General features: G+C 36.7%; 1 protein-coding gene across 2 annotated transcripts in view; it reads right to left on the reverse strand.

Moving 5' to 3' along the window:
- OSBPL11 (oxysterol binding protein like 11) overlaps positions 1-17,870 on the reverse strand; it is a 99,538-nt gene that overhangs the window by 25,286 nt on the left and 56,382 nt on the right. For both annotated transcript variants that reach the window (XM_006775007.2, XM_015571322.1), the window contains exons 6-8: positions 15,802-16,003; positions 11,159-11,304; positions 3,979-4,119 (exon numbers count right to left, since the gene is read on the reverse strand). In XM_006775007.2, coding sequence (XP_006775070.1) covers positions 3,979-4,119; positions 11,159-11,304; positions 15,802-16,003 — 489 coding nt within the window. The remainder of the gene's footprint in view (positions 1-3,978; positions 4,120-11,158; positions 11,305-15,801; positions 16,004-17,870) is intronic.

The raw sequence follows: 17,870 nt of genomic DNA on the forward strand, positions 1-17,870 counted from the left end.
CTCGTAGGCCAGTGGTCGGCAAACTCATTAGTCAACAGAGCCAAATATCAACAGTACGACGATTGAAATTTCCTTTGAGAGCCAAATTTTTTAAACTTGAACTATATAGGTAGGTACATTGTTATTAACTTAATTAGGGTACTCCTAAGGCTTAGGGAGAGCCACACTCAAGGGGCCCACATGTGGTTCGCGAGGTGCAGTTTGCCAACCACTGGCAGGCCAAGGGATCCCACCGGGCCTCCAGTGTTCTATAATTTAACCTGAGTTGTGGGTACATGGGTAATCGTTTCACCATTGCACTTTGAAATGTTTATATGCATTCTATTTAGTCTTCTGTGTGTATAACACATTTCACCAAAACATCTAAAAAAGGAAATGCAACAAAACTAGATATAAACTATAATTATATGAAGAAAGATTGCAAGGGAATCTCAGAAAGTGAGAGTTAGGTCGTTAAGGTGGTAAAATTATAGGAGATTTTCCCCCTTTTATTTTCCAAAACCTTCTGTGAAATATTTTATTATACTAAATTCATATTATTTAAAAAGGAATAAATGAACAGTGGGGAAAATGTATGTTATTTATTCGCAACATGAAGGCTACAAACATGGTTACCTTCTTTTTCTTGCTGTAGTCCTAGCACCTAGTTCAGTGTCTGGACTATAAGAGGGGTTCGATAAATATTTGTTGTGTCAGTGTTACTGTAGATAAGAGGTGGATGTGACTGCAGTTTAGTACCAGGTTCTTTGATGTTGTTCAAAAAGCACCATTTTAAAAAAAGTTATGTGAATGTTTGTACTCCGTGATTGGTAAATACTAGTGACTTTATATACACACCTTTTGCAAATTTATTTATTTTTACTGACTTTAGAGAGAGGAAGGGGGAGAGAGAGAACATTAATATTAGAGAGAAACATTGATCGCTTGCCTCCTGTATGTGCCCTGACCAGATATCGAATCTGCAACCTTTTGGTGTACAGACGACACTCCAACCAATTGAACAACACCAGCCAGGGCTATATATACATCTTTTTCTGTTTTTTAAATACATTTTTTTTTATTTCAGAGAGGAAGGGAGAGGGGGAAAGAGATAGAAACATCAATGATGAGAATCATTGATTGGCTGCCTCCTGCATGCTACACCCCACACTGGGGATCGAGCCTGCAACCCAGGCATGTGCCCTTGACCGATATCGAACCTGGGACCCTTCAGTCCGCAGGCTGATATTCTATCCACTGAGCCAAATCAGCCAGGGATATGCATCTTTTAAATTAACAAGGCACAAATGTGGGGAAAGTATATTATATTCCAGTGATGGCGAACCTTTTGAGCTCGGCATGTCAGCATTTTGAAAAACCCTAACTTAACTCTGGTGCCGTGTCACATATAGAAATTTTTTGATATTTGCAACCATAGTAAAACAAAGACTTATATTTTTGATATTTATTTTATATATTTAAATGCCATTTAACAAAGAAAAATCAACCAAAAAAATGAGTGTCCTAGGTTTGCCATCACTGTTCTATACAGTTATTCATGCCAAGAGAGCGCTTAACCATCTGCATTACTATCATAGCACATTCTTTTCAAATGTCTTATGCCTCATAAACCACAACACGGTACTTATGCCTTATGTACCCAAATCTACTAAAGGACTGCAAATCCCTTATATGATTACTCGTTCTAACTAATTTTAGAACTAACAGTCTTTTCTGAACCACTTAATATGAAAATATTTCTAGAATAAAAATGATACCCAGTTGAAATGTTAGATGAAGATGAAAGGTTAATGGGTTTCTTTATTAATTCCAAAAATGTCTGCTTAGCAGGCTATTAATTCCATTCTTTTTATTTTTTTAAGCTTTAATTGGCTTTATTAAATGATTCATGAATCGGGCAGTATTCCATCTATCTACTCGAAGTGTACTCCCCAATCCACTTACTTTTAAACTCTTCTATAATGACTGTAAGTTTAAGAAAATAAAAAAATAAAAATAAAAAAGGAAATAAATACATGTGTGTTTTTTCAAAATTTGAAATATTTCTAATGAATATAAAAGGCAATGCTTTCTATTTAAATTGTATCTTCAGATGAATAATTTGCTGAATCAAAACAACCTTTTAACCTACTTTCACTGGCATAAAAAACCTCAATTTGAAATACACTTCATAAATCAATTTTGAAATGCCATACTAATGCAAAGTAATATCAGAAGTAATTCAAAGTACATAATCCACAGTAGTAAATATTTGACATATATAGGTTTTAAACCTGATTTTGTGTGTGTGTGTGTGTGTGTGTGTCCCGAGGATATTTTTCCATTGATTTTTTTAGAGAGAGTGGAAGAGAGAGAAAAAGACAGAGAAACATATCAATTGGTTGCCTCCTGCAAAGCCTGACCAGGGTTGGGGCCGGGGAGGAGCCTGCAACCAAGATACGTGTCCTTGACCAGAATGGAACCCGGGACACTTTGGTCTGCAGGCTGACGCTTTATCCACTGAGCCAAACCAGCTAGGGCTAAGCCTGATTATCTTTTTAAATTGACATATTTTAACTGTTAAATACAAATTAAGGCATACTAATTAAATAATCTAGGAATGGAGAAGACTGGCTTAAAATTAAAAATCATAGATCAGTGCTAATCACACTTTAATGTATACATGAGTCACCTTGGAGTCTTATTAAATGGCAGTACCTGGTCCTCTGAGTCTGGGACTGGGGGCTAAGATTCTGTATTTCTAACAAGTTCTCAGGTAATGGTGATTCTACTAGTCTTCAGACCACGTTCCTCGGCCCCCACGCCAGTTTCATTAGTGTATAATTGACAAAACTGTAAGATATTTTAAGTATATATTGTGGTAATTTGATATACACATATATTGTGAAAGGATTCCTACTATCTAGTTAATTCAGACATAGTCTGCAACCTATGTATGGCCTTTGGGTCAAATCTGGCATGCTGTTTTTATATATAAAGTTTTGTTGAAACATAGCCACGCCAAATTCAACATATTATCTATGGCTACTAAGGCAGAGTCAAGTAGTTCCAACAGAGACCTATGCCCACGTAGCCCAAAAATAATTACTTTCTGGTCCTTTACAGAAAATGTTTGTTATAGATAATACCCAAAATGTGCTATCCAACATGGGAAGTAAGAGTAAAGTAGAAGCATCAATGCCTTTCATGGTTTTGTGGGATTATACATCCTTTTCTTTTTCTTTTTTGTTAATCCTCACACGAGGATATTTTTTCCATTCATTTTCAGAAAGAGTGGAAGGGTGAGGGAAAGACACACACACAGAGAGAGAAACATAAATTGGTTGCCTCCTGCACACTGGGGCCAAAGATGGAGGATTGAGCCTGCAACAGAGGCATGTGCCCTTGATCAGAATTGAATCCAGGACCCTTTAGTGTGTGGGCTGACGCTCTAACCACTGAGCCAAGCTGGTTAGGAACATCCTCTTTCTTTCTTTCTTTTTTTTTTTTAAATATATTTTATTTTTTTTTACAGAGAGGAAGGGAGAAGGATAGAGAGTTAGAAACATCAATGAGAGAGGAACATCAATCAGCTGCCTCCTGCACACCCTGCACCGGGCATGTGCCTGCAACCAAGGTACATGCCCTTGACCGGAATCGAACCCGGGACCCTTCAGTCCACAGGCTGACGCTCTATCCACTGAGCCAAACAGGTCAGGGCAGGAACATCCTTTTCTTTAGATATTAGTTCTGTCTACCAATGGACCTCTTTAATTTTGTACAGAAGCAAGAATGTAAGCCCTCATTTGCTATGCAACTTCCTGCTGGCAATATTTTTTAAAGTAAGAAATCACTTTAATGAAAATAAGAACTGCTGATCAAGAGACTAAGAAACAAACTCATAAAGACGGAAAAGCCCTGACAACGTTAATGAGTACAGGTAGAGCAGGTATAGTCCTGACCCAATGATCTCCACAGACAGTTTATCCCATTACTTACTCTTGTTAAATCCATGCCCAGCTTGAGCTGTGACAAGAGATGTAGGATAACACTGCGTTGCTCTTCCACAGCTCCCAGGTCATCCTCCTTGTTGTCACAGGTATCCTCCACCTCATCATCTGTATTTATTTCTTCAGGTTCCTGGATGTAAAACAAGTCTATTGTTACAAAAGCTTATTAATATTCTTTAAGAAAAAAGTTTAAACATCAGACTTGAAGGGATTTATGTTGGGCCTAAATCAATCTGAGAACAGGCAAAAATCTTTTTACTAATGTAACTTCTGACACTTGGTCATGCAATAGATTTACTTCAAGAACCCATCATTGCTGATGCTGAACTTTTTAAGATCTTGCCATATATGTCACATATAAAATACATATATTTTGCAAAAGTAGGATATTTCAAAGAGTGAAAAATGTCACTTCTGAATCTCAGGCTTTGTAGGCATTGACCACCTGCCTGGGAATACCACCACTACCTATAACTTAAGTTCAAGATATTTTGAGACAAATATTTGTCCTATTTTAAGCTAAAACCAAAAAAGTAAAATTTTAAAATGACTGTGCATACCAAATTTAACTACTGTAATCTATACTCATTCATTCTTGGAGTTGTCAGGAAGAAACCTAGGGTATGGAAATCCTGCAATTACTCATGCCTCCTCCTTCTTCTTTTTTTAAATTGATCTTAGGGAGAGGAAGGAAGGGAGAGAGAGGGAAGAGGAACATCAATCAGTTGTCTCCTGTGTGCACCCTGACCAGGTGTATGGGATGATGCCCAACCAACTGAGCCACACCAGCCAGGGCCCTCATGCCATATTAATACCACAAAAAGTTCTTTGCCCAGCTCTTCAATCAGTCCATCAGTCAGTTAATCAAACAGCCCGTTGGAAAACTGAAAATGTTTACCTTTATCTCAATAAGGTCTTAGCTGCAAATAATTGGTTAAAAAGAAACTTAATTTCTTATTTATTTCTATTTAAACATCAAATACCAGTTTCAAATTCCAAGTGCCGAAAGCCAATTCCAGCATGTCATAATTGCAAGAGTTTCATCAAAAGGTTGATGGAACTTGGGGACTCAACAAGGGCTGAGTCACATATGTTGTCACTTGTTGGGAATGGCTGAGGGCATTTCCCCAAACCTGAAAAGGATGCATTAAATGATTGCTTGCTGCCAGACAGCTCAGGGCATCTTAATCTACATGTTATTGCCTCCTACTGGCCAAACACCTGAACAGCCATAGGCCAATTCTTCCAATCTGACAATGGATTCTGTACCTAACCCTACCCTTTGAAGTGTGTATCTCCACCTTGCCTTAGGACAATTTGTGTTAATAAATAGCAAGGATACTGAGACAAGGAGAACTTAGTCCTTTAGCTAAGTCTTCTCTGACTCCCTATAATGCCTTTCAAAATTATGTTTCGTCTCTGGACTCTTATTTAATTTACGCACGGCGCCTTCTCGATTGCTGAACCCTTCTAGATGCTGGATCAAGACCACTGGCGTTACCCAAGATTCTAAAGAACCTTATCAGATGTCACTTTCCATGTTTACCTCGGGGTGGTGTCCCATCTCTCTCATGGTATCTCTTCTTATTACCTCTATGCAAGGCAGTTTCATATGTGTATATTGCCTTCAGTACTGTATTAGATTTCAAGTTATGAGGATTTTAAAAAGGAAATAATTTTCCTTTTTTTAAGGCAAGATTTCTTTCTTTTAAAAAAATATATATACTTTTTTATTGATTTCAGAAAGAGGAAGGGAAAAGGAGAGAAAGATAGAAACATCAATGATGAGAGAGAATCATTCATTGGCTGCCTCTTGCATGCCCGACACTGGGGATAGAGCCCACAACCTGGGCATGTGCCCTGACCGAGAATTGAACTGTGACCTCTTGGTTCATAGGTTGATGCTCAACTACTGAGTCATGCTGGTCAGTCAGGCATAACTTTCCTTTTTAAAGATGTCTCTGCCTTTGGTTTTCTTGTCCCATAACCAAATCCTATCATACAAGAAGTCAATCTATTTTGTGTAGCTAGGCAAAGAAAAACCAATCCTAATCAGGCACAAAATCAAGAACGTAATGACCTCGCAAAATACTATAAAATATCAAACACAGTGACGGAGTTAAAGGGTAGTGGGTTTCTGGCCATTCTTCTGCCTCTTTCTCCTTTTTCCTCTTTTCTTCTACCAAGGAAATCTGTATCTGCTCAAATTCTGATAAATCAATTAAGGGCGTAGTTCATTTCCTCATGTAAAGACCACACAATTATTGTTTGTATAAATCAGAATCACTTCTGTTTTTATGATATTGAAGAGAAATTCCAAAGGCTTTCTCACTTCCTCCTTTCAATGACTAGGAAGTCTCTCCAGAAAGTATTTCCTGTTATCTATCCTAAATCATTTGCACAACATAGTTTAAGTAAGCATTCTTGGGGATGTCTACTCATCATAAAAAGGGGGTGGGTGAGGTGATTATCCCCCTCTATGTATGGATATTAACTATAATAATTATTCACTTGAGAAAAGTTGAAAAACACACACACACACACACACACTCTAACAGGTCTTGATTATATAATGTTCTCCAACCCTCTGAATAGGTACCACTGCACTGGGGTCATAACCTAGGACACAGATTAATAATGCAAATGTAACCCTAACATGATTATACAAGATAAAGTTTACTTTGCAATTTCTCCTAATAAAATACTATTAAATTCAAGAAAGAAAGCATAACCTGGCAGAAAACCTACTTAAAGAAATATAGTTTTTATTGTATTTATAAAAATAGTCAACTCACTTATTAGGATAGAAAAAAAAGCAATTCTACTGACTAATACTGATTTTAAAACCTTGTATGAATAAAAAAATTTGGAAGGTCTCTTTTCTTTTTAAAACGGCTCTTCTTACAGGTAACCATGTCTTTCTAAAGAAAAGCTTAAGGTAAAAAAAAAAAAAAAAAAAAAGCATTACCAAATTTTAAATAAATATGAGCAAATGTATCCCTACAAAACCAGAATGGTTAGCAAATACAGTAGTACAAGGAATTCATACAATTTGGAGATTGCATGGCAAAAACACCCCCCATTTTTTGTCCTGATTTCTGACTTGGGCACAACAGAACCAGGGGCTTCCTTGTAGCCTCAGTGGGGTTTATTTCCTCCATCGCCTAACCCGCAATCACCACTGCTATATATATATCTCCAGCTTGCATCAGCACTCTATTTCAAAAAAAGGCATATGTGAAATTTTTTGATATTCATGTCTATTATGGTATGCTTCAATTAAGTCTAATGTCTTGTAATTTAGTAAAATGTGTACTAATTTTTTCTACTTAGATGTGATATACTTGGTCTACTCAACATTTCAAAAGATTTGAAAATATAACAATCTTCTCCTCCCCACCTCTGTGCTGCATCTCCAGCATAAGTCTCTATCCTGACCTCCAGCACGCTTTGTATTCTCATTTAGGAGGATAAAGACGGAGTATATAATCTATAGTTAATAGTTTTTTTTTTAAAAATATATTTTATTGATTTTCTACAGAGAAGAAGGGAGAGGGATAGTTAGAAACATCGATGAGAGAGATCAATCAGCTGCCTCCTGCACGCCCCCCACTGGGGATGTGCCCGCAACCAAGGTACATGTCCTTGACCGGAATCGAACCTGGGACCCCTCAGTCCGCAGGCCGACGCTCTATCCACTGAGCCAAACCGGTTCGGCAGTTAATAGTTTTTTGACTTGCAAATTATATCTCAAGTCCTAATCTCTCTCCAAAGCTTTAATTTCATCATTTTCAATTGCTTTTTATATACATTTATAATCATTTAATCCTTTTTTCACATAAAATCCAACCATGTTCATAAATCATACTAAACCTTTTTTTCTCAAAAAGCTTTCTTCCTAATTTTCCTAGCTTGTGACTGGTACCACAATTTTATCTAGTCATTTAGGCTAAAAAACTTGGGATCAACTTTGATCCAACCCTATATCCAGTCAATTATAAGTCCAACAGATTTTTCATTTGAAGTGCATGTTACCTATTCATTTGTCTTCACTTTTACTTCTATAGCTTCTATCCACACTTTAATTACAAGTCATATACAGCAGTCTTCTTAAACATATCCATCCCTCCGCATGCTCATGACCCTATTATCTATCACAGTGGTTCCCAAACTTATTTGGCCTACTGCCTTTTTCCAGAAAAAATATTACTCAGCGCCCCCTGGAAATTAATTTTTTTAAAATTTTAATAGCAATTAAACAGAAAGATATATGTATTAATGTTTCTACCTTTTTCATAAAATATAGTAAAGAAAGGTGTAAATTAGAAACATTGAAGTTTGAAATTATGAAACTATTTATTGAACTCAGAATAGAAAGGTAATACAAAAAAAAGTTAAAACAAATGCACCTGTGCCCATCACCGCCCCCCTGGATCGATGCAGCGCCCACCAGGGGGCGGTAGCGCCCACTTTGGGAATCGCTGATGTATCACATTAAGACAAAATTATTCTACATGATTTTTATGTTCCTCTGGACACAGTTTACATTGAATTCTATGGAGCAAAACTCCAGGGATTATCATTTCACACAGAATGCAACATGAATGGTCATTGGATTTGTAAAAGCCAACAACCCTGTGGTCATTTTCCATAAACCAGGTGCCCTGCTAAATTTATTTTTACTTCATAACAATCTTATACAGTATTATTACCATCCCTGCTTTACAAATGAGAAAACTGAAGCTAAGAGAGGTTAATTAATTGGCCCACGTTAATAAAAAACAAGATCTGGATTCAAAACCATCAGGCAAGCATTCTCCACAATAAGTACACATGCCTCAGTATCCCTGCTTGTGTTCCTCTCCCATCTTTGAGATTCCTTCACTACTCCTACTCAAGTCTGTCTCCTTTCAAAGCCCAAGAACATTTCTCTCCAAAGCATTTCTTTTTTTTTCTTTTTTTAAAAAATATATTTTATTGAGTTTTTACAGAGAGGAAAGGAGAGAAATAGAGAGTTAGAAACATCGATCAGCTGCCTCCTGCACACTCCCCACTGGGGATGTGCCCGCAACCAAGGTATATGCCCTTGACCGGAATCGAACCTGGGACCCTTCAGTTCGCAGGCCGACGCTCTATCCACTGAGCCAAACCGGTTTCGGCTCCAAAGCATTTCTTACACACTCCATCCAGTACATCTCTTTCTCTGAATACCCACATCCCAGTAGTCTAAACAATATTTATTAAGAAGAAAAAAATACTGCTTCACCTCAATTTTTCAGTATATGTGTCATGATTCCAAATCTCTTCAGTAAAAGAACTGTTGTCTATTTTTGTGTCTCCTCTAATTCTTAACATTGGGCTTGCCATATCCAACTACATAGCTTAATATTTACTGATTGACTTCACAAATGACCTTGTCAAAAAGCTGGAAAAAAAAACCCAGCATTATATACTTTTTTCTTATATACTTTTTTCTTTTCCCCTGCCCACTCTGCCTGCCTCATTAAGTCAAGGCCTTTGCCAGTTTTATTTTATTTTATTTAAAATGTGTTTTTAATGACTTTAGAGAGAGGAGGCGGGAGAGGGGGAGAGGGAGGGAGAGAGAGAAACATTGATGTGAGAAACATCAATCGGTTGCCTCCTGCACACATCCTGATCGGGTATCGAACCCACAACCTGGGTAATATGCTCTGACTGTGAAGTGAATTGATAACCACTTAGCGCATGGGATGATGCTCAACAAACTGAGCCCCACGGGCCAGGGCACCAGCTTTAGAAGTCCCGCTGTCAGCCCTAGCAGGTTTTGCTTGCAGTGGTTTTCAACCTTCTGGCCCTTTAAATAGAGTTTCTCATGTTGTGACCCAACCATAAAATTATTTTCTTTGCTACTTCATAACTGTAATGTTGCTACTGCTATGAATCATAATGTAAATATCTGATATGCAGGATGGTCTTAGGCGACCCCTGTGAAAGGGTCGTTCGACTGCCAAAGGGGTCACAACCCACAGGTTGAGAACTGCTGGCTAAGTAGATAGAGCTTTGGCCCAAGGACTGAAGTGTCATGGGTTCGATTCTGGTCAAGGGCACATACCTTGGTTGCAGGCTCAATCCCTGGCCCCAGTCGAGTGTGGGAGGCAACCAATTGATATGTCTCCCTCATATCAATGTTTCTCTCTCTTTGTCTCTCCCTCTTCCTTCCACACTCTAAAAAAATTCAATGGAAAATATATCCTCAGGTGAGGATTAATAACAAAAACGTCTCTGTGTCATATATTTCTTTTAAGAAGTAATTTGCTAATATATAAATTACCATAAACTGTGCATTACTTTTGACTCAATAATTCTAGTTAGAAATATAGCCTAAAAATATAATCCAAATAAAATAAAAAGAAGGGGGGAAAAAAGAACACATAATGATAGAGTGCTACTACAATAATAATAAAAAAATCTAGATATTCAGTAGCCTATTTCAACCTTTATATAGGCCAAAATAACATAGGAAAAGTGCTTATGAGAAATATCAAGTAAAAAGAGCTTTAAAAAACCCCCACTATCTCTGTAATTACAACCACAAAAATAACAAATGTGAATCCAAAGGCAAAAAAACCAGTATGATTTGCTACAGTGGTGGAATTATAAATAGAATAAAATATTCTAGCTTCTGAGAAATGTGGGATAACTAGTACTTTATAAAAATACAAAACCCTAAGACTGTGTGCTATTTTAAGTAGAATAACACTTTCAAAATTTGGTTTGGTAAAGTGCTTACTATAAAAAGACTTAATAGTAAACTTTAAACCTGTAAACATAATAATAAAATCTAGTAAATAATGTTAAATTAAGAATTGGAAGAGAGAAACATGCAAATAATCTTATATTAGATAAGCTATTTTCTAGAAAAAGAAAAACATGCAATTTCAATCTTTAAATACATTTTTATTAAGCAAAAGTAACCAAAACTGAAAAGGGCACATAATTTAACATGAAAACGCAGTATGTATAGGTTTTATACAACAGACTACTTTCAAAGTCAAAGCAGGTAGAGTTTGCAAGAATGTTGCTCTGGTGTTAGGTTGACTTGCACATCCTGACAACAGAGAACTGACCCCTTTTGAGCAATTTCTAATTTTACACCAAAATCATATTTTCATTAGCAAATTACGTCTTACCCTTGCTAATAGTCCAGATTCCGCAACACACTGCTCTTCTGGGACTGCCATTGGCTTACTCTGCTCAGCTGCAAAGGGCTGGTCAGCTCCATTTTTATAGTGGTTTGATAAGGGTATCTTTGGTTCTAACCACTCGATTGTCGTTCCTGATGAAGTAAGAGAAAACTTTCCCTGAAACTTGCTCATAATCTGGAAAGTTCAGCAGATGTAGATTTTATTAAACAATTTTGTGTTGAGCCTACAAGACTAAAAGCAATTCAACCTGTTAAGAGACTGCCAAGACAGCCATATGTAGCTCATTAGCATGCGCACCATGATTGGTGTTTTACAAAAGAGTAATTTGCAACTTGAAAACAGATATCACTGTTTAAAAGAATCAACCCTGAATAGGACTGAACCCACTTCTTGGGCAAATCTGTGAATCATAAGCCAATTCCCGTCCTACCAGTTGACTTGTTGACCTTTCCCTATGAACCCTGGCCCCTCTAGTAATCACAACGTGTGCAATTAGGCTTTAGTGAGTCACAATTACAGTAGGAGCCCGAGACTGTGAAACAGTAAAATTTGCTTCAATTGGGTTGAATTGTATTCTCAGTAGCAATTTAACCAACCAATATAACCAACCCCTTGATCTAATTTAAGAATTGTAAATACATGTCCATTCTTTATTTTTAGTCATATAAAAAAGCTCCATATACTTTTAAATTGAAACTCTTCTACTGAATAAATAATAGCTGACCCAGTAAAGACAGTAGTCACATTTACAGACCTGTCATCTTCTCAATTAATGACTTAAATGTCTCTTATTACCCTTAACTAGTTTAACAAAGTGGATTCTATGCCTAATCAATAATGGAAAATGTTCCATTTGATTTCAGAGGCTGATCTAGGTTTCACAGAAGCTTGGTTATAGAGTACTACAATAAGGGATGCTCAGTCTACCAAGCAGAAACTTTAAACAGTGTGGAGTTTACTCAGTCTATAACAAAACCCCAGGCTTCTTGCAGAGAAATAAATTACACAGTTATCAGGATGCCAGAGCATTTTGCCCTACCATGCAGTTCAGTTTCACTTGGCAATTGGGGAAATCCATGACTGGGGCAATGCCTTGGGTAAGTTCATGGAGCTTCTTCCAAAATTCCAAAGAAAACACCTTGCCCCTATTTTAAAATGATTATTTTTAATATATTTATCTAGATGTCTTTACTTCTAAAAATAAAAGGCACACAGACACTAAATTTAAGAGATCATTCAACTAATTAAAATCTTAACAAAACTTGCTATTGCCCAGCTAGTGTGGCTCAGTGGTTGAGCGTCAACCTATGAACCAGGGGGGGTCATGGTTCCATTCCAGTTAGAGCACATGCCCGGGTTGTGGGCTCGATCCCCAGCGTGGGGCGTGCAGGAGGCAGCTGATCAATGATGCTCTCTCATTATTGATGTTTCTATCTCTCTCTCCCTCTCTGAAATCAATAAAAATATATTATAAAAAAAAGTCCATATGAGACTAAACACTAACTGGAAATTAGATTTCATTTCTTGTGTCATAATAACACTTAAGTGGGAAGATAATTCGGTTTTTCCAGTTGTTACTTTCATTTTCAAATGACTAGAGTTTATATTTCTACAGACCTAAAAGTTTACAATGCTTCATTTTTTTCATTAAAAAGGTAATTTATATTGTACATGCTTCATTAATCATAAGCAATCATTTAAAATAAGACTGTATTCATTTAAACTACACAAATGAAATTTCTAAGAATTTTAAAAACTATATAGATTTAATTAATTAATCAAATATTTGTTAAGCATCTAGTATCTAGCATTATACTCCTTGATGTACTTTAAAAAATTAAGTAGCATAAACTGGAAACATTATTTCATTTAACTGACAAAATTACTACCAAACCAGAGTTAACCCAAATTTCATAACTCAGAGTAATACAATTCATCCAATGTTTAACACAGAGGAATAGTTAAGTAAACTAAATTACATCTATCCCCTTAAAAGAATATAATGCAGTCAATAAAACTTATATTACCAAAAGTATATCACATATTGAAAAATTTAAAATACAAACATATATTTTCTAATAATGGGGTGAAACAAACAAAAACTAAAAAGAAAAATAGAAAAAATGGTGGGGAGTATACTAATACATTAACAGTGGAAGTTTCTGGTTGATAAAACAATGCATAATTTTTGTTTCATCTTTCAATTGTATGGCAGCTTATATGTTCTTTATAATATGTGCGTGTTGCTCTGTAATTGAAGAAAATTTCTATTGGACTTGTTAGAATTTCAAGGTAACAGTTCATGTTCATAACTCACAACTTAGGATTTTCTGTCACTGGAATGCTGTTTCCCGTACCCCTCCCATCCCTAAGCTAATTGGTTTTTGTAGCTTTTCTGTGTCTTTCCCAGACCTTTTAATATCAGAAGTAATAGTCCATTTATATATTCTCCCACAGTACTTTGTTCCCATTTAAGTTGCACTTTATATATTATAGTTCACATATTTACATATTGTCCTCAAAGTGCACTATTAGTTCCTTAAGGGGACTACACACAGCTTATTGGCCTCTATACTACTGCCCTGATCTATACCTACAACTGACATTAAAAATAGCTTTTAGCTTCAAATATTGAATTTAGGCACATGTGAGGATGGGATCTATACCTGACTATGGTAAACTTTACTGAGCAGAGACTCAGTATCTTTCTAAAATACCTTTCTTTCACAAGTAAGTGGAGTAAGCTGAATAAGAGAACAATGAGTTGTTGTGAAATATTAAGTTACTACTATTAATAAAGTATGATGGGGTAAGGGTATTACAGAGATGTTGTTAAAGGTATGAACTCGCAACTAGAAGATGAACAAGTTCCAGAGATTTAATGTACGGCATACTGATTATGGTCAACAATACTGCATTATATATGTCAAAGTTGCTAAGAGACTAGATCAGGGGTGGGCAAACTTTTTGACTCGAGGGCCACAATGGGTTCTTAAACTGGACTGGAGGGCCGGAACAAAAGCATGGATGGAGTGTTTGTGTGAACTAATATAAATTCAAAGTAAACATCATTACATAAAAGGGTATGGTCTTTTTTTTCAATAGTTTTATTCATTTCAAACGGGCTGGATCCAGCCCGCGGGCTGTAGTTTGCCCACGGCTGAACTAGATCCTAAATGTTCTCACCACAAAAAGAAATGAGAATTATGTGACATGACTGAGGTGTTAGCTAATGGTCTGGTGCAGTGGTTCCCAACATGGAGCACATTTCCCATAGGGGGGAAATTTGATATTCAAGGAGGGCAATTCGAGAATGAGTTACTAACAGTGAATTTTTTGCATTTCTTATGGTTCTAGGGGCCTCACTTACAGTATATAAATATATATTGTGACATTTATGCATTTCAGTCCTCTATTATGTTTTGAAACTTTATTTGCTATTTTTTTCATATCACTTCATATTATTATTATTTTTTAAACTATTTCCTAGTGATTTCTTCCTCAGTACTTCAACTGTCCTTTCGTTCTTTTATTTTTCTCTTTTATGGATGCCAAGTTCTTTGGAAGCTTGTTTAGACCAGGTTAATGGCCTCTTAGGCTTCCTTCATGGGACTAGGAGTTCACTTTGGAATAATAAGAATTATATGTCATGGGCGGGGTGGGGAGGGCATCAGGATTTTAGAGGTGCTTAGGTGGCCAAAAAAAGGTTGGGAACCACTGATTTGGTGGTAATCATATATATGTACCTATATGTTGCAATATTTATGTAACAAATAAACAGGTATACCTTAAACTCAGACAATGTTTCATATCAACTATATCTGAATTAAAAAAATGAGTTCATTCATTTCATTTAGTAGAAAAATGCATTTTTTGTTCTCTCATGCAATAAGTCTTTTTTCTAGTACGTGAATTTTAACAAATAGGTGCTCTCAAATACTAGATGTATGCCTCATTTTTCAAACTAAAAGGCGACTTAAAAGACTTTAATATAGCTGAAACTGGTTTGGCTCAGTGGATAGAGCGTCAGCCTGCGGACTGAAAGGTCCCAGGTTCGATTCCGGTCAAGGGCATGTACTTGGGTTGCGGGCATATCCCCAGTAGGAGATGTGCAGGAGGCAGCTGATCGATGTTTCTCTCTCATCGATGTTTCTAACTCTCTATCTCTCTCCCTTCCTCTCTCTGTAAAAAATCAATAAAATATATTAAAAAAAAAAAAAGACTTTAATATATATCTCAATATGGAAACAATGAATAGTGGACTGAACCAAAACTCAAGAAATAATTCCAGTGTTTCTACTTTGGTCAACTGGATGAATAGTGATATCACCAATTTTAACACAAATACAGGAGATGTGGGTTTTTAGTTCAGTTTTTATATGTTGAGTTTGAGGTCTCTACAGAGATATATTAAATTATATTAGACATTAAACCCCAAATCATTTTAGATTGAAAAAAGGGCACAATAAAGGACTTTCTATAACATTAGAGTGATCATTAAAAGAGGCTCGTTGGTTCCCTATTTTTTGTTTTTAATTAAGATTTTCTGAAGTTAGAATTACAACAAATGCAATCCTTTTCAGGTTTTGGACCTTAATGTTAAGTCCTACCTTTAATCTATAACTTACCTGGAGGCAATGAGCCCTTTTGATGTGATGCATGCTGCAACTGGAGAATATGAAAGCAGTCATTTAAGCAGTTCATAGTTGCCATGGAAGTAGCTTTGAGCATTAAGAGATCCTGGTCCAAGGAACTAAGATGGCCGGAAGCAGGAAGGCATTCAATTCGTCTAATCAAGTCTCTTTGTTGTCCTTCAGCATGAGACATCATCTAAGGAAAACAACAATTCTGTGTGTCCCACTCATGATTTCTGTAAATACTATAATACAGTTGCCATTTTAATGACAATATTCAGCTTTCTAGACACTTTTAGGATATATTAAACTTAGAAATCTATTTTAAGTTTGTTTGGCTAGTCTCAATTAATGAGCATTTAATAATGGTTATCAACTGAGCAAAAGATGGTAACCTTTGGCCCGGCTGACGTGGCTCAGTGGTTGAGCATCAACCTATGAATTCAGTGGTTGAGTGTCAACCTATGAAACAGGAGGTCATGGCTTGATTCCAGTCAAGGGCACATGCCCGGGTTGCAGGCTCCATCCCTAGTGTGGCGTGTGCAGGAGGCAGCTGATCAATGATTCTCTCTCATGATTAATGTTTCTACCTCTCTCTCCCTCTCCCTTCCTCTCTGAAAACAATAAAAAATGTATTTTTTAAAAAGATGGTGACCTTTGGTAGCTTCTTCTTTCCATATTTATATAATGACTTACAAACAGGGGGTGGGCAAAAGTAGGTTTAGCATGCCAAGAAATGGGTAACAATAAAAAATTGTGCTAAAATGAGTATAGCAAGTAAACTACAAGAATGTGTAAATAATGAAGGCCAGCAATTTGAGCACTTATAAGACTGTACTTAAGTGCACTGTGCCACTGTGACTTTTTTTGAGTTAATAAAGTGATTGTAATAGTCATAATCTGCATATCTTTTTCCATCCAAACTGTAAAGCTACATTTGCCAACCCCTGTATACGTAGCCTATTCAGGTTTAACACTAAAGATCAATGACTGTAGAAAATAGTATATGTTCTTTCTATATCCTGATAAAAATTCACCTCAAGGAGTTTCAAAGCAGTTTATCTCCAGACCCTATGCTCAGACTCTCTGACACCTGGGGGCATGCACCATAACCCAACCTTATCTTCCTTATACATTCCTTCCATTTGATGTAAAACTATTAATCACTGAACTGTACACAACCTAACTGAAACTTCTAAAGCATCAGATGTGCTTTTCACTTAGTCCTCTGTCTGTAAAAGTACCCCCCACTTTTCCAAAGTTAGAGCACTGTTTTAAGGTTTCTTGGAGGTCTGCTCTCAGACCATAGTCTTCAGATTAACACAAATAAAATTATTTCTAATATTTTCAGGTTCAGGTTCTTTTGTTGACAGAGTCCTGTCTACTTTTTCTAATAGAGCCAATGGAATAACAATGATAGGTAAGTAACCCAATTTTTAAAAATGAAACAGAATTTACTATGCTTACTTACTTTCTCTATTGTGATCAGAAGGTTCTTTGATTACTCATCCTTTGGACACTATTTTAATTCACATAAAAATTTTATAGTGGAGAAATTCTTTTTACTTTCAGAGGCTAGCTGATCCAATTGATTTTTTATTTTTTAAAATACATTTTTATTGATTTCAGAAAGAGGAAGGGGAAGGGAGAGAGAAAGATAGAAAAATCAATGAGAGAGACTCATTAATTGGCTGCCTCCAGTACACCTCCTACTGGGAGCATGTACCCTGACACCTCCTGGTTCATGGATCAATGTTCAACCACTGAGTCACACCGACAGGGCTCCAGATATATATATATACTAGAGGCCCGGTGCACAAAAATTTGTGCACTCGGTGGGGAGGGGAGTCCCTCAGCCTGGCTTGTGCCCTCTCGCAGCCTGGGACCCCTCGGGAGATAACGACCTGCTGGCTTAGGCCTGCTCCTGGGTGGCAGAGGGCAGGCCTAATCCCTAGGTGCAGTCCCTGGTCAGGCTCAGAGCAGGGCCGATTGGGGAGCTCCCAACTGTTCCTTTTTTTCTTTTTCTTTTTTTGATTCTGGGCCAGCTTTAGCTTTGTGGCTTG

Source organism: Myotis davidii, unplaced genomic scaffold (assembly GCF_000327345.1).
Source record: "Myotis davidii unplaced genomic scaffold, ASM32734v1 scaffold9, whole genome shotgun sequence".
Taxonomy (NCBI): Eukaryota; Metazoa; Chordata; class Mammalia; order Chiroptera; family Vespertilionidae; genus Myotis; species Myotis davidii.